General features: G+C 47.9%; 1 protein-coding gene and 1 long non-coding RNA gene across 4 annotated transcripts in view; both read left to right on the forward strand.

Annotated features, from left to right (window-relative positions):
• The window catches only part of rnf38 (ring finger protein 38), a 44,554-nt gene extending 31,352 nt beyond the window's left edge, over positions 1 to 13,202 (forward strand). For 2 of the 3 annotated variants that reach the window (XM_042315108.1, XM_042315109.1), the window contains exons 4-11: positions 3,232 to 3,428; positions 3,774 to 4,113; positions 5,068 to 5,226; positions 7,854 to 8,021; positions 10,781 to 10,948; positions 11,977 to 12,080; positions 12,289 to 12,373; positions 12,933 to 13,202. In XM_042315108.1, the coding sequence (XP_042171042.1) occupies positions 3,232 to 3,428; positions 3,774 to 4,113; positions 5,068 to 5,226; positions 7,854 to 8,021; positions 10,781 to 10,948; positions 11,977 to 12,080; positions 12,289 to 12,373; positions 12,933 to 13,058 (1,347 nt within the window). In that variant the 3' untranslated portion in view covers positions 13,059 to 13,202. The remainder of the gene's footprint in view (positions 1 to 3,231; positions 3,429 to 3,773; positions 4,114 to 5,067; positions 5,227 to 7,853; positions 8,022 to 10,780; positions 10,949 to 11,976; positions 12,081 to 12,288; positions 12,374 to 12,932) is intronic. The other variant, XM_042315110.1, reaches the window with a different exon arrangement.
• A 1,091-nt stretch (positions 13,203 to 14,293) lies between these two features.
• On the forward strand, positions 14,294 to 17,168 carry LOC121844701. The gene is made up of 2 exons (XR_006082121.1): positions 14,294 to 14,383; positions 15,217 to 17,168. It is a non-coding gene; the product is annotated as an uncharacterized LOC121844701 (long non-coding RNA).
• The last annotated feature ends 3,698 nt before the right edge of the window (positions 17,169 to 20,866 follow it).

Genomic DNA, 20,866 nt, shown 5'->3' on the forward strand with positions numbered 1-20,866 from the left:
CACCATGCCCCCCTGGTAGTAAAGCACACACCATGCCCCCCCCCCCCTGGTAGTAAGGCACACACCATGCCCCCCTCCCTGGTAGTAAGGCACACACCATGCCCCCCTGGTAGTAAGGCACACACCATGTCCCCCCTGGTGGTAAGGCACACACCATGTCCCCCCTGGTGGTAAGGCACACACCATGTCCCCCCTGGTGGTAAGGCACACACCATGTCCCCCCCCTGGTGGTAAGGCACACACCATGCCCCCCTGGTGGTAAGGCACACACCATGCCCCCCTGGTGGTAAGGCACACACCATGCCATGGTGTGGTAAGGCACACACCATGATGCCCCCCTGGTAGTAAGGCACACACCATGCCCCCCCGGTGGTAATGGCACACACCATGCCCCGGGGGGTAGTAAGGCACACACCATGCCCCCTGGTAGTAAGGCACACACCATGCCCCCCCCTGGTAGTAAGGCACACACCATGCCCCCCTGGTAGTAAGGCACACACCATGGCTTCCAAATACAACTTTCACAGCCAAGTCAAAGGGTTTGTAAATGTCACTAAATGGTCACAGTCTGGAGACCTGCCACCCACCCTCCTGTAGCTGTACTGGAGGGTAGGTGGCAGGAGTAGCATCATCAGTAGTGGTCTGATGGGTTGCAGCCAGCCAGCTAGCTAGCATTAAGTAGCATCATCAGTAGTGGTCTGATGGGTTGCAGCCAGCCAGCTAGCTAGCATTAAGTAGCATCATCAGTAGTGGTCTGATAGGTTGCAGCCGGGGGGGTAGCCACGGTGTGTGTTCCTTAACACGGGGGGTAGCCATGGTGTGTGTTCCTTACCACGTGGGGGGGGTAGCCATGGTGTGTGTTCCTTACCACGTGGGGGGTAGCCATGGTGTGTGTTCCTTACCACCGGGGGGTAGCCATGGTGTGTGTTCCTTACCACCGGGGGGTAGCCATGGTGTGTGTTCCTTACCACCGGGGGGGGTAGCCATGGTGTGTGTGCCTTACCACCGGGGGGTAGCCATGGTGTGTGTGCCTTACCACCGGGGGGTAGCCATGGTGTGTGTGCCTTACCACCGGGGGGTAGCCATGGTGTGTGTACCACCGGGGGTAGCCATGGTGTGTGTGCCTTACCACCGGGGGGTAGCCATGGTGTGTGCCTTACCACATGGTGTGTGGGGGGTAGCCATGGTGTGTGCCTTACCACCGGGGGGTAGCCATGGTGTGTGCCTTACCACGGGGGTAGCCATGGGGGGTAGCCACCGGGGTAGCCATGGTGTGTCCTTACCACCGGGGGGGGTAGCCATGGTGTGTGCCTTACCACCATGGTGTGTGGGGGGTAGCCATGGTGTGTGCCTTACCGGGGGGTAGCCATGGTGTGTGTGGGGGGTAGCCTTGCCACCGGGGGTAGCCATAGTGTGTGTATCTTGTTTGCATCAATGATTTGTTTTCACCAGATTGCAAATAGCACATTTTAGTCAGAGATAATTTACTTTGTTTTAGTTCAAATCATTTTTCCTTTTTAGTTCTAGTTTCTGGGGGTCTATTTAGTCAGTTACAGTCTGTGTGTGTGTGTGTGTGTGTGTGTGTGTGTGTGTGTGTGTGTGTGTGTGTGAGCTCTTTCCGGTAAGTATGTGACTCACCGCTGACTGAAAAGTGTTCCCCAACTGTGCCTGTGAAAGTATGTCTCACTACATCTCAACTGGAGATGACTCTCCTATGGGCCTGTATTCATGTCTCTCACTCAGAGGAAATGCCATGAGTCACAATATGGGGGTAGAATAGGGAGTGTGTGTTACTGAGCAACAATATGGGGTAGAATAGGGAGTGTGTGTTACTGAGCAACAATATGGGGTAGAATAGGGAGTGTGTGTTACTGAGCAACAATATGGGGTAGAATGGGGAGTGTGTGTTACTGAGCACAATATGGGGTAGAATAGGGAGTGTGTGTTACTGAGCAACAATATGGGGTAGAATAGGGAGTGTGTGTTACTGAGCAACAATATGGGGTAGAATGGGGAGTGTGTGTTACTGAGCAACAATATGGGGTAGAATAGGGAGTGTGTGTTACTGAGCAACAATATGGGGTAGAATGGGGAGTGTGTGTTACTGAGCAACAATATGGGGTAGAATGGGGAGTGTGTGTTACTGAGCAACAATATGGGGTAGAATGGGGAGTGTGTGTTACTGAGCAACAATATGGGGTAGAATGGGGAGTGTGTGTGAGCAACAATATGGGGTAGAATAGGGAGTGTGTGTTACTGAGCAACAATATGGGGTAGAATGGGGAGTGTGTGTTACTGAGCAACAATATGGGGTAGCAACAATGGGGAGTGTGTGTTACTGAGCAACAATAGAATAGGGAGGGGTGAGAATGGGGAGTGTGTGTTACTGAGTCACAATATGGGGTAGAATGGGGAGTGTGTGTTACTGAGTCACAATATGGGGTAGAATGGGGAGTGTGTGTTGAGCAACTATGGGGTCACAATATATGGGGGTAGAATAGGGGGTGTTACTGAGCAACAATATGGGGTAGAATAGGGAGTGTGTGTTACTGAGCAACAATATGTGTGTTACTGAGGGGTAGTTACTGAGCAACAAATGGGGTAGGGGAGTGTGTGTTACTGAGCAACAATATGGGGTTAGAATAGGGAGTGTGTGTTAATGGGGTTAGAATAGGGAGTGTGTGTTAATGGGGGTAGAGTAGGGCCTGTGTGTTAATGGGGGTAGAGTAGGGCCTGTGTGTTAATGGGGGTAGAGTAGGGCCTGTGTGTTAATGGGGGTAGAGTAGGGCCTGTGTGTTAATGGGGGTAGAGTAGGGCCTGTGTGTTAATGGGGGTAGAGTAGGGCCTGTGTGTTAATGGGGGTAGAGTAGGGCCTGTGTGTTAATGGGGGTAGAGTAGGGCCTGTGTGTTAATGGGGGTAGAGTAGGGCCTGTGTGTTAATGGGGGTAGAGTAGGGCCTGTGTGTTAATGGGGGTAGTAGGGCCTGTGTGTTAATGGGGGTAGAGTAGGGCCTGTGTGTTAATGGGGGTAGAGTAGGGCCTGTGTGTTACTGAGCAACAATATGGACTGTTAATCATAGGGTCTGCTACATCTATTGATTCATGATGGAGTTATAGGTGGTATGTGAAACTAACCTTGGTTTATCTCTCCTCCTCGCTCCCCCCCACCTCCTCGCTCTCGCCCTCCTCCTCGCTCTCACCCTCTCCATTTTCTTCCCATCACTTCCAACAGAATGAGGACAGTCCCAGTCCAAAGCGTCAGAGACTATCTGGCCAATCAGTGCTGGATCTCTCCACGGTGGCCCCACCCTCCAACCCCTCTCCACCAATGAGGCCGTGGGAGCTGCCCCACAGTCGCAGACCTCCCCCTAACCCCCACCCCCATTACCACCAGGAGCGCTGCCATACACCTGTCAGACACAGACACAGGTAAGAGACTTACCTCACCTGGTACTGTGCTCTTTAGCTTGGTTACTTTGTTCGTTTGTTAGTTAGTCAGTTAGCCAGCCAGTTAGCCAGCCAGCCAGCCAGCCAGCCAGTTAGCCAGCCAGCCAGCCAGTTAACCAGTCAGTTAACCAGTCAGTTAGCCAGTCAGTTAGCCAGCCAGTTAGCCAGCCAGTCAGTCAGTTTGGAATGCTGCGCTCTAGTCAATATTGACCAGTAAAAAGATAATGATGATGATGATGATTGTAACTATGGTGATGACATATTGTGTTGATGTATGATACTTATCAGAATGATGAAGACTTATCTCTCCTCCCTCCTTTCCTCCAGTCCTCCAGCGCGTCGCCAGCGTGGCCGTCTCTCCCGCACCCCCCGTCACCTCCCCCCTCCTCCTCCCCATCACCCCTCCCCTCCTCCCCCCTCCATCCGACTGGACCCCCAGGACCAAAGCTACCACTACCCTCACCCCCACCAGAGCTACTCTCACCCCCCTCCTCCCCCCTACGGCCAGCCCCCAGCCCCTGCCGGTGGGGGCGTGGAGGAGCCTCGAGCGTTCCACCCCCCTGCCCTGTCTCCACGGTTACTGCACCCCGCTGTCCATCATTCTCATCAAGCAGCTCACCACCACACACAGCAGCAAGGAGCCATGGTCATGGACCTTCATGAACAGGTTAGACTGGGAGAGGGAGGGAGGAGGGGGCCTATATTAACAGGTTAGACTGGGAGAGGGAGGGGGCCTATATTAACAGGTTAGACTGGGAGAGGGAGGGGGCCTATATTAACAGGTTAGACTGGGAGAGGGGGAGGGACTGGGAGAGGGAGGGGGCCTATATTAACAGGTTAGACTGGGAGAGGGAGGGGGTCTATATTAACAGGTTAGACTGGGAGAGGGAGGGGGCCTATATTAACAGGTTAGACTGGGGAGGGAGGGAGGAGGGGGTCTATATTAACAGGTTAGACTGGGAGAGGGAGGGGGCCTATATTAACAGGTTAGACTGGGGAGGGAGAGGGAGGGGGCCTATATTAACAGGTTAGACTGGGAGAGGGAGGGGGTCTATATTAACAGGTTAGACTGGGAGAGGGAGGGGGCCTATATTAACAGGTTAGACTGGGAGAGGGAGGGGGCCTATATTAACAGTTTAGACTGGGAGAGGGGGGCCTATATTAACAGGTTAGACTGGGAGAGGGAGGGGCCTATATTAACAGTTTAGACTGGGAGAGGGAGGGGGCCTATATTAACAGGTTAGACTGGGAGAGGGAGGGGGTCTATATTAACAGGTTAGACTGGGAGAGGGAGGGGGCCTATATTAACAGTTTAGACTGGGAGAGGGAGGGGGTCTATATTAACAGGTTAGATAGGGAGGGAGGGAGGGAGGGACCTGTGAGGGTTATGATATAAAATGCTAACCTCCCTGGTTATTGTAATGGTGAGGGGTCCCATAGGGTGGCGCACAATTGGACCAGCGTTGTCCGGGTTTGGCCGTCATTGTAAATAAGAATTCGTTCTTCACTGACTTTCCTAGTTAAATAAAAACTATTTTTAAAATTAATATATTAACTCTCTCTCTCCAACAGGCCTCAGTCCCAGTCTCCTATATATTAACTCTCTCTCTCTCCCTAACAGGCCTCAGTCCCAGTCTCCTATACGGTGACTCCTGTCCCTTCTCATCATGGTCTGGTAGCTCCTCTGTATACAGGACAGCACCTCCCTCCTGTCTGTTCCTCTCAACAACAGATCCCAGCATGCAGTGTGGTCTTCAGTACAGGTCAACACTACCACCCTGTGAGTAGAGACAGTAGTGTGTGTGTGTGGTCTTCAGTACAGGACAACACTAGCATCCTGTGAGTAGAGACAGTAGTGTGTGTGTGTGTGTGTGGTCTTCAGTACAACACTACCACCCTGTGAGTAGAGACAGTAGTGTGTGTGTGTGGTCTTCAGTACAGGACAACACTAGCATCCTGTGAGTAGAGACAGTAGTGTGTGTGGTCTTCAGTACAACACTACCACCCTGTGAGTAGAGACAGTAGTGTGTGTGTGTGGTCTTCAGTACAGGACAACACTACCACCCTGTGAGTAGAGACAGTAGTGTGTGTGTGTGGTCTTCAGTACAGGACAACACTAGCATCCTGTGAGTAGAGACAGTAGTGTGTGTGTGTGTGGTCTTCAGTACAGGACAACACTAGCATCCTGTGAGTAGAGACAGTAGTGTGTGTGTGTGGTCTTCAGTACAGGACAACACTAGCATCCTGTGAGTAGAGACAGTAGTGTGTGTGTGTGTGTGTGTGTGGTCTTCAGTACAACACTACCACCCTGTGAGTAGAGACAGTAGTGTGTGTGTGTGGTCTTCAGTACAGGACAACACTAGCATCCTGTGAGTAGAGACAGTAGTGTGTGTGGTCTTCAGTACAACACTACCACCCTGTGAGTAGAGACAGTAGTGTGTGTGTGTGGTCTTCAGTACAGGACAACACTAGCATCCTGTGAGTAGAGACAGTAGTGTGTGTGTGTGTGTGGTCTTCAGTACAACACTACCACCCTGTGAGTAGAGACAGTAGTGTGTGTGTGTGGTCTTCAGTACAGGACAACACTAGCATCCTGTGAGTAGAGACAGTAGTGTGTGTGGTCTTCAGTACAACACTACCACCCTGTGAGTAGAGACAGTAGTGTGTGTGTGTGGTCTTCAGTACAGGACAACACTAGCATCCTGTGAGTAGAGACAGTAGTGTGTGTGTGTGTGTGGTCTTCAGTACAACACTACCACCCTGTGAGTAGAGACAGTAGTGTGTGTGTGTGGTCTTCAGTACAGGACAACACTAGCATCCTGTGAGTAGAGACAGTAGTGTGTGTGGTCTTCAGTACAACACTACCACCCTGTGAGTAGAGACAGTAGTGTGTGTGTGTGGTCTTCAGTACAGGACAACACTAGCATCCTGTGAGTAGAGACAGTAGTGTGTGTGGTCTTCAGTACAACACTACCACCCTGTGAGTAGAGACAGTAGTGTGTGTGTGTGGTCTTCAGAGACAGCATCCTGTGAGTAGAGACAGTAGTGTGTGTGGTCTTCAGTACAACACTACCACCCTGTGAGTAGAGACAGTAGTGTGTGTGTGTGTGTGTGTGTGTGGTCTTCAGTACAACACTACCACCCTGTGAGTAGAGACAGTAGTGTGTGTGTGTGGTCTTCAGTACAACACTGTCTACCACCCTGTGAGTAGAGACAGTAGTGTGTGTGTGTGGTCTTCAGTACAACACTACCACCCTGTGAGTAGAGACAGTAGTGTGTGTATGTGTGTGGTCTTCAGTACAACACTACCACCCTGTGAGTAGAGACAGTAGTGTGTGTGTGTGGTCTTCAGTACAACACTACCACCCTGTGAGTAGAGACAGTAGTGTGTGTGGTCTTCAGTACAACACTACCACCCTGTGAGTAGAGACAGGTGTGTGTGTGTGTGTGACCACCTTGGGTCTTAACGACAGTCCTTGAATTGGTTCTCCTGGGTCATGTTCAAGAGGCCACAAGATATTGAACATTTCAGCTACAAATGTCTAGTCTGGTACCAGTCAGCTATCATACCAGTCTGTCTAGCTATCATTCTACTCCTTGGTCTAGTCTGGTACCAGTCAGCTATCATACCAGTCTGTCTACCTATCATTCCACTCCTTGGTCTAGTCTGGTACCAGTCTGTCTAGCTATCATTCTACTCCTTGGTCTAGTCTGGTACCAGTCTGTCTACCTATCATTCCACTCCTTGGTCTAGTCTGGTACCAGTCTGTCTAGCTATCATTCCACTCCTTGGTCTAGTCTGGTACCAGTCTGTCTAGCTATCATTCCACTCCTTGGTCTAGTCTGGTACAAGTCAGCTATCATACCAGTCTGTCTACCTATCATTCTACTCCTTGGTCTAGTCTGGTACCAGTCTGTCTAGCTATCATTCTACTCCTTGGTCTAGTCTGGTACCAGTCAGCTATCATACCAGTCTGTCTAGCTATCATTCCACTCCTTGGTCTAGTCTGGTACCAGTCAGCTATCATACCAGTCTGTCTAGCTATCATTCTACTCCTTGGTCTAGTCTGGTACCAGTCTGTCTAGCTATCATTCCACTCCTTGGTCTAGTCTGGTACCAGTCTGTCTACCTATCATTCCACTCCTTGGTCTAGTCGGGTACCAGTCTGTCTAGCTATCATTCCACTCCTTGGTCTAGTCGGGTACCAGTCTGTCTAGCTATCATTCCTGTCCCCTAATGTAATGATGTTGCTATGCTTGTTGGTGTTTCCTGTCCCCTAATGTAATGATGTTGCTATGCTTGTTGGTGTTTGCTGTCCCCTGGTGGCAGAAATAATTAAATGCAGATATGTCATTGCCATGCACAGTAGTATCAAACCTCACTTTCTCTCTCTCTCTCTCTCTCAGATGCTGGGGGCGTGTTCAGTGCAGCATTTACCTGTGCCCTACTCCTTTCCCTCCCTCCTCTCCAATGATCCTCCTTTCCTCCTCCCCCCTCCCCACCTCTCTCACCACCCCCCTCACCTCCCTCCACCTGGACACTTCCTTCCCTTCCCGACACAACAGTCCAGATCGGTAAGAAACGCATCACTCTTTGATTTTCATTATAATCAGGAGTTGTATTTATGACGGTTTCTCCAAGGATCCAATCTAGTGTTTGTTTTTAATGTCTGTGTTTTTCAAAGTACCCACTCTAGTTTGTTTTTAATATCATGCAATAGATGTAATGACTCTTCAATACATTCTTAGTTACAATGACGGCCCTACCCTGTCCTAACCCTGTCCTAACCCTGTCCAAATCCTCCCCTAACCCTGTCCAAATCCTCCCCTAACCCTGTCCAAATCCTCCCCTAACCCTGTCCAAATCCTCCCCTAACCCTGTCCAAATCATCCCCTAACCCTGTCCAAATCCTCCCCTAACCCTGTCCAAAAATCCAAATCTCCCTAACCCTGTCCAAATCCTCCCCTAACCCTGTCCAAAAACCCTGTCCAAATCCTCCCCTAACCCTGTCCAAATCCTCCTAACCCTAACCCTGTCCAAATCCTCCCTAACCCTGTCCAAATCCTCCCTAACCCTAACCCTGTCCAAACCCGGACGACACCCAAACCCCCCTAACCCTGTCCAAACCCTCCCTAACCCTGTCCAAACCCTCCCTAACCCTGTCCAAACCCTCCCTAAACCACTGGGCCAAACCCTAACCCCTAACCCTCCAAAACCCGGACGACACTGGGCCAAACCCTCCCCTAACCCTGTCCAAACCCTCCCCTAACCAAACCCTGTCCAAACCCTCCCCTAACCCTAACCCTGGCCAACCCTCCCCTAACCCGACACTGGGCCAAACCCTCCCCTAACCCTGTCCAAACCCTCCCAAAACCCTGTCCAAACCCTCCCTAACCCTGTCCAAACCCTCCCCTAACCCTGTCCAAACCCTCCCCTAACCCGGCCCAAACCCTGTCCAAACCCTCCCCTAACCCGGTCCACTGGTCCAAACCCTCCCCTAACCCGGACGACACTGGTCCAAACCCTCCCCTAACCCGGACGACACTGGTCCAAACCCTCCCCTAACCCGGCCTACCCTGTCCAAACCCTCCCCTAACCCGGACGACACTGGGCCAAACCCTCCCCTAACCCGGACGACACTGGGCCAAACCCTCCCCTAACCCTGTAACCCCAAACCCTAACCCGTCCAAACCCTCCCCTAACCCGGACGACACTGGTCCAAACCCTCCCCTAACCCGGACGACACTGGGCCAAACCCTCCCCTAACCCGGACGACACTGGGCCAAACCCTCCCCTAACCCTGTCCAAACCCTCCCCTAACCCGGACGACACTGGTCCAAACCCTCCCCTAACCCGGCCTACCCTGTCCAAACCCTCCCCTAACCCGGACGACACTGGGCCAAACCCTCCCCTAACCCGGACGACACTGGGCCAAACCCAGGCCCCCCTAACCCTGTCCAAACCCTCCCCTAACCCGGACGACACTGGGCCAAACCCTCCCCTAACCCGGCCTACCCTGTCCAAACCCTCCCCTAACCCGGACGACACTGGTCCAAACCCTCCCCTAACCCTGTCCAAACCCTCCCCTAACCCGGACGACCCTGTCCAAACCCTCCCTAACCCGGCCTACCGTGTCCAAACCATCCCCTGACCCGGACGACACTGGGCCAAACCATCCCCTGACCCGGACCCTGGGCCAAACCCTCCCCTGACCCGGACGGCACTGGGCCAAACCCTCCCCTGACCCGGACGGCACTGGGCCAAACCCTCCCCTGACCCGGACGGCACTGGGCCAAACCCTCCCCTGACCCGGACGGCACTGGGCCAAACCCTCCCCTGACCCGGACGGCACTGGGCCAAACCCTCCCCTGACCCGGACGGCACTGGGCCAAACCCTCCCCCTGACCCGGACGGCACTGGGCCAAACCCTCCCCTGACCCGGACGGCACTGGGCCAAACCCTCCCCTGACCCGGACGGCACTGGGCCAAACCCTCCCCCTGACCCGGACGGCACTGGGCCAATTGTGTGCCCTCCCCTGACCCGGACGGCACTGGGCCAAACCCTCCCCTGACCCGGACGGCACTAAGTTAGTGGTGTGGGCCAGGCCCATTAAGGTAGTGGTGCCGCCCAGGCCCATTAAGGTAGTGGTGCCGCACAGGCCCATTAAGGTAGTGGTGCCGCCATTAAGGTAGTGGTGCCGCCCAGGCCCATTAAGGTAGTGGTGCCGCCCAGGCCCATTAAGGTAGTGGTGCCGCCCAGGCCCATTAAGGTAGTGGTGCCGCCCAGGCCCATTAAGGTAGTGGTGCCGCCCAGGCCCATTAAGGTAGTGGTGCCGCCCAGGCCCATTAAGGTAGTGGTGCCGTCCAGGCCCTGGTAATGTTTGTAATGTTGAATCTGCATTGTTACTACTTGGGTAAATAAGTTGCTGCTGTTCTGCTTAGTCACAGAATGGTTCAGTTAAGTCTCATATTCACATCTTAAATTGCCTTCTATTCACTATGTGCTCACTTTGACTTCAATTATAATTCGTGAAAGTGACTTGACATAACCGTTTTAGAGTCCATTATAAACTTTCCCCCTGGCCAAGAGAACCCTTGAGACTAGAGAACAAGTTGTAACAGCACATAGTCCCCTTATGTATGCCTATGACCCTTCATAGCCCTTTTAATATGCCTATGACCCTTCATAGCCCTTTTTAATATACCTATGACCCTTCATAGCCCTTTTTAATATGCCTATGACCCTTCATAGCCCTTTTAATATGCCTATGACCCTTCATAGCCCTTTTTGTATGCTTATGACCCTACATAACCCTTTGTATCCCTATCATAGCCGTTGCAGAGGATAGAGAACGAGGTGGAGCTGCTTGGAGAGCACCTGTCTGTGGGAGGGGGGTTCAACTACCCTCATGGAGGACACCACCCCTCCTCCCTGCCCCCCTCCACACCCCTCCAGTTCCTGTCTCATCACGACTCCCTGTCACAGGAGCTGTTCGGAGTGGTAAGACCCCCCCAACCCCCAGTACCTCGCTCACCCTTCCTCCCTGCCCCCCTCCAGTTCCTGTCTCATCACGACTCCCTGTCACAGGATCTGTTCGCACATACCTCATGCTAGCCATCAAAACACCTACCCAAGGGCTGTCTTGCACGGCCACTCGTTTAAGTATTTGTATTTATTATGGATCCCTATTAGTTCCTGCCAAGGCAGCAGCTACTCTTCCTGGGGTTTATTATGGATCCCCATTAGTTCCTGCCAAGGCAGCAGCTACTCTTCCTGGGGTTTATTATGGATCCCCATTAGTTCCTGCCAAGGCAGCAGCTACTCTTCCTGGGGTTTATTATGGATCCCCATTAGTTCCTGCCAAGGCAGCAGCTACTCTTCCTGGGGTTTATTATGGATCCCCATTAGTTCCTGCCAAGGCAGCAGCTACTCTTCCTGGGGTTTATTAGCAGCTACTCTTCCTGGATCCCCATTAGTTCCTGCCAAGGCAGCAGCTACTCTTCCTGGGGTTTATTATGGATCCCCATTAGTTCCTGCCAAGGCAGCAGCTACTCTTCCTGGGGTTTATTATGGATCCCCATTAGTTCCTGCCAAGGCAGCAGCTACTCTTCCTGGGGTTTATTATGGATCCCCATTAGTTCCTGCCAAGGCAGCAGCTACTCTTCCTGGGGTTTATTATAGCAGCTACTCTTCCTGGGGTTTATTATAGATCCCCATTAGTTCCTGCCAAGGAAGCAGCTCCTCTTCCTGGGGTCCAGCAGAATTAAGGCAGTTATGCATTTTAAAAAACTATGCAATGCATTCACAACAGATTTCACAACATGTTACAATAACAGTATGTCACACACACACACACACACACACACACACACGCATACACACACACATACACACACACACACACACACACACACACACACACACACACACACACACACACACACACACACACACACACACACAGATGGAGAACAAGTCCTCACCTCTATGAAGGGTTCTTACCGTTCCTTCCTCTGTCCCTCTCCCAGCCGTACCCCCACTTCATGCCTCGGCGAATCACAGGGCGTCGTTACCGCTCCCAGCAGACCGTGCCCCCGCCCCCCTACCACCCAGGCTTCCTGCCTTACTTCCTGTGAGTACTTCTTCTTCTCTTGTTGTTGTAGCAGCACCTGGTATGCAGTACACGTTGGAACAAATCATGGGTTTATATGCTATAAAACTGTATGAGCTTATATTAGGCATGGTGATCATTTTGTTTATTTAAATGTATCTCCTCTCCCCCTCTTCTCTCTCTCCCCTGTCTCTCCATCTCTCCTCTCTCTCCCTCTCCTGTCTCACAGGTCGATGCTTCCAGTGGGTCCTACAGTCGGTCCTACCATCAGTCTAGAGTTAGATGTGGATGATGGAGAGGTAGAGAACTATGAAGTAAGCTAGCTACATCTATATGGTCTAGTGTAGAGGAGGTAAGCTAGCCACAGAGCTAACTATATTTCTATATGGTGTAGTGGAGGTAAGCTAGCCACAGCGCTAACTATACATCTATATGGTGTAGTGGAGGTAAGCTAGCCACAGAGCTAACTATACATCTATATGGTCTAGTGTAGTGGAGGTAAGCTAGCCACAGAGCTAACTATACATCTATATGGTCTAGTGTAGTGGAGGTAAGCTAGCCACAGAGCTAACTATACAACTATATGGTCTAGTCAACTCTAATGTAGTGGAGGTAGTTTTAATGAACTACAGTCTGGTGTTGGCTGAAGCATCTAGCCTCGTGTTAGTTCCAATAGCTAATGCCTAGGCTTCAGCTCAGTGGGCTAAACAGATTAAAACCAGTTGATTAGTGTGTAGATGTACACTATGCAGAACATGATTGTGACTATCAAGCCCAATGCTGTTATGTCCTCAAGGCTGAAAGCACCAAGGGTAGATGGGAGGATAATAGGCTCTTCTCTGACCTTTAACCCACCCCCTGTCTGACCTCCAGGCCCTGTTGAACCTAGCAGAGCGTCTGGGCGAGGCTAAACCCAGAGGACTGACCAAGGCTGACATAGAACAACTTCCCTCCTACCGCTTCAACCCCAACAACCACCAATCAGAACAGACACTGTGAGTAGAGTCCCTTCAACAACCACCAATCAGAACAGACACTGTGAGTAGAGTCCCTTCAACAACCACCAATCAGAACAGACACTGTGAGTAGAGTCCCTTCAACAACCACCAATCAGAACAGACACTGTGAGTAGAGTCCCTTCAACCCCAATGAACCACAATCAGAACAGACACTGTGAGTTCCAGAGTCCCTTCAACCCCAACAACCACCAATCAGAACAGACACTGTGAGTAGAGTACCCTATGCAGAACAACCACCAATCAGAACAACTGTTATGTCCCTCAACTGAAACCACCAATCAGTAGATGGGAGACACTGTGAGTAGAGTCCCTTAACCCAACCCCCACCAGTCAGAACAGACACTGTGAGTAGAGTCCTTCAACCCCAACAACCACCAATCAGAACAGACACTGTCCTCCTAGAGTCCCTTCACCACCCCAACAACCACCAATCAGAACAGACACTGTGAGTAGAGTCCCTTCAACAACCACCAATCAGAACAGACACTGTGAGTAGAGTCCCTTCAACAACCACCAATCAGAACAGACAAGTCCCTTCAACCACCAATCAGAACAGACACTGTGAGTAGAGTCCCTTCAACCCCCACCAGTCAGAACAGACACTGTGAGTAGAGTCCCTTCAACAACCACCAATCAGAACAGACACTGAGTAGAGTCCCTTCAACCACCACCAATCAGAACAGACACTGTGAGTAGAGTCCCTTCAACAACCACCAATCAGAACAGACACTGTGAGTAGAGTCCCTTCAACCCCAACAACCACCAATCAGAACAGACACTGTGAGTAGAGTCCCTTCAACAACCACCAATCAGAACAGACACTGTGAGTAGAGTCCCTTCAACAACCACCAATCAGAACAGACACTGTGAGTAGAGTCCCTTCAACAACCACCAATCAGAACAGACACTGTGAGTAGAGTCCCTTCAACAACCACCAATCAGAACAGACACTGTGAGTAGAGTCCCTTCAACAACCACCAATCAGAACAGACACTGTGAGTAGAGTCCCTTCAACAACCACCAATGAGTAAGGTACTTTATTTAGTTGATGGTGATATATCTATACAAGAGGCTTTATTTAACAGACAGAGATGGTGATATATCTATACAAGAGGCTTTATGGTGTATACTTTAACTATACAAGAGGCTCTCTGTTCCAGGTGATATATTAACAAGAGGCTTTATTTAACAGACAGTGTGGTCTCTCTGTTCCATGTGTGACTGTTTTGAGTTCTCGTTCAGCTGCTAAGAGTCCTGCCCTGTAACCATGAGTTCCACACCAAGTGTGTTGACAAGTGGCTCAAGGTGAGACAGATGGTGATATATCTATACAAGATGGTGTTATATCTATACAAGATGGTGCTATATCTATACAAGATGGTGTTATATCTATACAAGATGGTGTTATATCTATACAAGATGGTGCTATATCTATACAAGATGGTGTTATATCTATACAAGATGGTGTTATATCTATACAAGATGGTGCTATATCTATACAAGATGGTGATATATCTATACAAGAGGCTTTAACAGACAGACAGATGGTGATATATCTATACAAGAGGCTTTATTTAACAGACAGATGGTGATATATCTATACAAGAGGCTTTATAACAGACAGACAGATGGTGATATATCTATACAAGAGGCTTTATTTAACAGACAGAGATGGTGATATATCTATACAAGAGGCTTTAACAGACAGACAGATGGTGATATATCTATACAAGAGGCTTTATTTAACAGACAGATGGTGATATATCTATACAAGAGGCTTTAACAGACAGACAGATGGTGATATATCTATACAAGATGGTGATATATCTATACAAGAGGCTTTATTTAACAGACAGAGATGGTGATATATCTATACAAGATGGTGATATATCTATACAAGAGGCTTTATTTAACAGACAGAGATGGTGATATATCTATACAAGAGGCTTTAACAGACAGAGATGGTGATATATCTATACAAGAGGCTTTATTTAACAGTTAGACAGCACAACTAGCTGAAACAGTGTTTTGATCAGGTATCAGGTCTTCATTCTACGTACAGTTGAATTCTACAAGCTTTGTCATGCACTGTAAAGTGATCGTGTATGACTAGTAGAATCGTCTCTGTCTCTCTCCAGGCTAACAGAACGTGTCCCATCTGTCGGGCGGACGCCTCCGAGGTCCATCGGGATTCTGAATGACCTATGACCTCGAGCCCCACAGATCTAGGATCCGCTCAGCCTCCCCACATCCTAACCTGACGCATTAGGGAGTGGAGGGAAACACAACAGGCCTTAGATCAGTGTCTTGGAGCAATGCCCCCCCTCCCCTCCCCTCCGCCAAGTGAACTCTTTAAGAAATAGACTGTCTTCTTTCTATGATGGTATTCTAATAATGGCCTTTTGACTGACACACACACACACACACACACACGTACGAGGGGCAGTTGGACTTTTCCCCCTTTTTGTACTGTCTTACCTTCCTGAGTCATGATTGGAGTTGTCATATGAACGCTGTGGAGAAACTCAGACGTGTGTCGTTCTCCTGACTAACCCAGTGGAGGAAATGGAAGCCCAAAGATTCTGACCATTATGACATCCATCATCATCATCATCATCGTTGTTGTTGTTGTTGTTCATATGAATATTCTGGTCGTGATGAATCATTCAGAACCTGGATTGAGATGTGTCTTCACTAGTGGGGTTATTTTGGTTTATAAAGGTGCATTTTCTTAATTTTTACATTTTTTTTTTAAAGTGTGTGTGCTGTTGCACTCCTACAAAACACATCTACAATGTGTGTCCAACTGAAATGGAGAGGGAACGGAGGACAATACAATCTTTACATTGTTGTTAGTGTTGGTTTATGATCTGGGTAGAGGAAGGTGGGCAGAAATATAGCGTTGTCAGTACTGGGGAAAGTGTGTTTGTATTTAGAACACCAATGTGTATTATTTATGCAGTGCAGTACGCTGCCCTTTCTGCTCTGATTGGTCGATGCTGTGCACTGAGACAGGAAGGGGAGGGGCTTCTAGGGAGGAGAAGGGCAACAGAACCAGGGTAGTTGAGGAAGGGGAGGTTCTTCTCTCTCATCACTCCTCTCTCTATCACCTTTCTCTCTTCTTTTTCCCACTCCATCCCCTCCTCTCTCTCTACTTTTCTGTTCACTCACTCCATGTTTCAGAGAGATGGATCAGTCTCCGTTATCTCAGCTTTCTCTCTCTCACACACACACACACACACACACACACACTGAATGCAAACCCCCCACGCAGCACAGAAGTGTGTGTGCGCTGATATGAATCGATGCTAAACGTCCGACATTTGTTTTATTGGTCAGTTACTTAGGAAGAAATATATGAAAGTGGTCAAATCTCAAATGAAACCATCTCTTATCTATCTATTGGTTCCAAGACCAAAAGTAATGAACTCTGTAAGAAATACTCTGGAGAATAAAAGGGGGTCGTTTTGAGATACAACCAACGTTGTTCACTGGTCGTTCAGATCACATTAAGAAGGTGAGATTATCTGAAGTTTAGTTTTAAGGCACATAATAATAATAATGATGATGATGATGATTGTAGTGTGGTAGTATCACAGTTGGGGTTTAACTCCTTGGTAAAAAAAGGGACGTGTTTTGCCTGTCGACCCACGAGTGAGAAGATCAGTGCTTGGTTTCACTCATTCCTTCACAACCACAATGACTTCTGTTCAGTCTCCATTTATCCCATCTTCCTCCTGTAGGATGCTTCTCACCCCCCTCCCCCTTTCTCTCGGTCCCTTCATCCCCCCTCCCCGTTTTCCACTGTGTCCTCTGTCTACCCAGTGTCTTTAGAAGTAGTCCTTATTAACTGCTGTCATAAGCCCTACATAAGGCTGTCTTAACATGCACAATGTCACCCTATGTCAATTTCATGTCCTGGCTTCCTACTGTCCTTCACCCACACAGTGTCATGATTCACGTTCTATGTCAGGCTCACAGCAACCTTAAGTAGGGCCTTACGACAGTCTTAAGTAGGGCCTTACGACAGTCTTATGTAGGCCTTACGACAGTCTTAAGTAGGGCCTTACGACAGTCTTAAGTAGGGCAGTCTTAAGTAGGGCCTTACGACAGTCTTAAGTAGGGCCTTACGACAGTCTTACGTAGGGCCTTACGACAGTCTTAAGTAGGGCCTTACGACAGTCTTAAGTAGGGCCTTACGACAGTCTTATGTAGGCCTTACGACAGCTAGTAGGAGGGGAAGTTTTATTAAACCATGTCAGCCAGGCACCTGCAGTGTCCTAATATGTAAGAGATGCCTTTTTAAAACCCAGATTTACCCTCCTTAAAGCCATGTCACCAGTAGGTGGGTTAATGACCTTTTAGATCAGCGTTTAGCTGGGACAAGGTCTTCACCCTACATGTTGAAAATAAACCATTCTCTCCAGTGTCCGATGTTGTCAGCTCGGCGTTTTAAAGGCTCCGAGTTCTTGGCCGTAGCCATGGCAACAGGGTTTGAAAAAGCTTCCGTTCTCCTGTTTTGTTTTTCTTTGTTTCCTGGTTTAAAGGTGTTATACTGTCGTCATGGCGTCCATTGTGTCGTAGGATTCTAATTATTGTTATTGTTTCTCCTGCTTGGTACACGACTAGCAGTTACCTCATTGTCTCTTGATGTATATTCAGATACAAATATAGGACATTCTGAATTCAGCTTTTCATATTGTTTATTTTTTTCTTTTACCATTTTGTCGTTGGGTTGTTTAAAAAAAAAAAAGAAGTTATCATTTATTAACATGACGTTGGTAACTTTCTTCTCCATAATGTATCATATCTGTAACCAAAATCATTTTGAAGGCTTGATATTGCAAATTTTTAACAAACATTTGTACATTTTTAATGAGAGTTATTAATAGTGAGGCGTTACTAAGTGGTGAAATGAATTGTTATTTTTAATCCCTGTCCCCAGTCTTTTTGGATTTCAAAGGCTGCTTCTATAATAAATGTAGAATTGCCAAATCATGGTCTGTTCTCCTTTTCTCTCACATTCTGTCGTTCTGTTCAACCTCCTGAGGATGGGCGGGTTTAACTTCATTTAACTGTTGAATGGCATCTCTTTAGAAACTGTTCTAGTCCTATATAAAGTACAGATGGGACTAGTTAGTCTGTTCTACTCCTATATAAAGCACAGAGGGGACTAGTTAGTCTGTTCTACTCCTATATAAAGTACAGAGGGGACTAGTTACTGTCTGTTCTACTCCTATATAAAGCACAGAGGGGACTAGTTAGTCTGTTCTACTCCTATATAAAGTACAGAGGGGACTAGTTACTGTCTGTTCTACTCCTATATAAAGCACAGAGGGGACTAGTTACTGTCTGTTCTACTCCTATATAAAGCACAGAGGGGACTAGTTAGTCTGTTCTACTCCTATATAAAGCACAGAGGGGACTAGTTACTGTCTGTTCTACTCCTATATCTGTTCTACTCCTATATAAAGTACAGAGGGGACTAGTTAGTCTGTTCTACTCCTATATAAAGCACAGAGGGGACTAGTTACTGTCTGTTCTACTCCTATATAAAGCACAGAGGGGACTAGTTAGTCTGTTCTACTCCTATATAAAGCACAGAGGGGACTAGTTACTGTCTGTTCTACTCCTATATAAAGCACAGAGGGGACTAGTTAGTCTGTTCTACTCCTATATAAAGTACAGAGGGGACTAGTTACTGTCTGTTCTACTCCTATATAAAGCACAGAGGGGACTAGTTACTGTCTGTTCTACTCCTATATAAAGCACAGAGGGGACTAGTTACTGTCTGTTCTACTGAGCGCACACCTGAACGTTGTGAAAATACAGGTCACCTTCTGTCCAACACAGAGGCTGTACCCCCTTTAAGTTACAGTTCTAACAGTGTGTGTTTACTGTGAACACACAGGCTGTACCCCCTTTAACTTACAGTTCTAACAGTGGGCCATGTAGGCCTACATTCCACGAGACCTTTGATAAAAGACATGCAAGGATGGACCTTAACCTGTCCTTCAGACATGGAGATGACAGGAAATGGTGTTTGATGCAAGAAACCACTTTACAAAATTAAATTCATTATTATTCCCATACCAATATTACATAGAATCAGACACATTATTCTACCCTCTGCCTATTGGCTACTTAACTTATTCAAACCTGTCTCGAAATACAACACTGTCCCTTTAAGACAAAAAAAAAGCTCTAAACCTGACTGGATTTTCAAAGAGTCTAGAAATATACAGGGTTTGTAGGAAGTAATCCTACACTATCAAGGCCCCTATTGTTGACTACAAATGATCTATAACTGGGATAATGCCACAGTAAAGGGAAGCCTTGATAGTGTTAACAGGGAAAACACTAGAAAGTTGATTGACAGTAGTTGAGGGCGGGAGGTCCTGTATAAACACAAACTCACTTCCTTGACGACTTCCTTGACAACAGCTCTGCTCAACTGACATGATTGGTTGATATTAGGTGAGGGCGGGAGGTCCTGTATAAACACAAACTCACTTCCTTGACAACTTCCTTGACAACAGCTCTGTGCGGCACGGAGAAGCGCAGTACGTATGAATGCCCTGACTTCTGCAGAGGCCACATGGTAAAAAGTAAAAGCTGCACGGCCTTTAACGGTAAAACCTTCTCTTTAACGGTAAAACCTTCTCTTTAACGGTAAAACCTTCTCTTTAACGGCACAACTTTCTCTGGGAGAACCGGACGCACCGGAGTCCCGTCCTCCCAGGCCGTCGGGCTGGTTGTGGTATATAGGTGGAGGATTAACTGGTGGTATGTAATAGTGGTATATAGATGTTAGTTGGTGGTATGTAATAGTGGTATATAGATGGTGGTATGTAATAGTGGTATATAGATGTTAGTTGGTGGTATGTAATAGTGGTATATAGATGGTGGTATGTAATAGTGGTATATAGATGGTGGTATGTAATAGTGGTATATAGATTGTGTTGTGTAATAGTGGTATATAGATGTTAGTTGGTGGTATATAGATGGTGGTATGTAATGGCGGTATATAGTTGGTGGTATGTAATAGTGGTATATAGATGGTAGATAGTGTTATGTAATAGTGGTATATAGTTGGTGGTATATAGATGGTTGTATGTAATAGTGGTATATAGTTGGTGGTATGTAATAGTGGTATATAGATGGTGGTATGTAATAGTGGTATATAGATGGTGGTATGTAATAGTGGTATATAGTTGGTGGTATGTAATAGTGGTATATAGATGGTGGTATGTAATAGTGGTATATAGTTGGTGGTATGTAATAGTGGTATATATATGGTGGTATGTAATAGTGGTATATAGATGGTGGTATGTAATAGTGGTATGTAGATGGTGGTATATAGATGTTGGTATGTAATAGTGGTATATAGATGGTGGTATATAGTTGGTGGTATGTGATAGTGGTATATAGATGGTGGTATATAGATGGTGGTATGTAATAGTGGTATATAGATGGTGGTATATAGTTGGTGGTATGTGATAGTGGTATATAGATGGTGGTATATAGTTGGTGGTATGTGATAGTGGTATATAGATGGTGGTATATAGATGGTGGTATGTAGTAGTTGTATATAGATGGTGGTATATAGATGGTGGTATGTAATAGTTGTATATAGATGGTGGTATGTAATAGTGGTATATAGATGGTGGTATATAGTTGGTGGTATGTGTAGTGGTATATAGATGGTGGTATATAGTTGGTGGTATGTAATAGTGGTATATAGATGGTGGTATATAGATGGTGGTATGTAGTAGTTGTATATAGATG

This window comes from Oncorhynchus tshawytscha, unplaced genomic scaffold, assembly GCF_018296145.1.
Source record: "Oncorhynchus tshawytscha isolate Ot180627B unplaced genomic scaffold, Otsh_v2.0 Un_contig_4859_pilon_pilon, whole genome shotgun sequence".
Classification (NCBI taxonomy): Eukaryota; Metazoa; Chordata; class Actinopteri; order Salmoniformes; family Salmonidae; genus Oncorhynchus; species Oncorhynchus tshawytscha.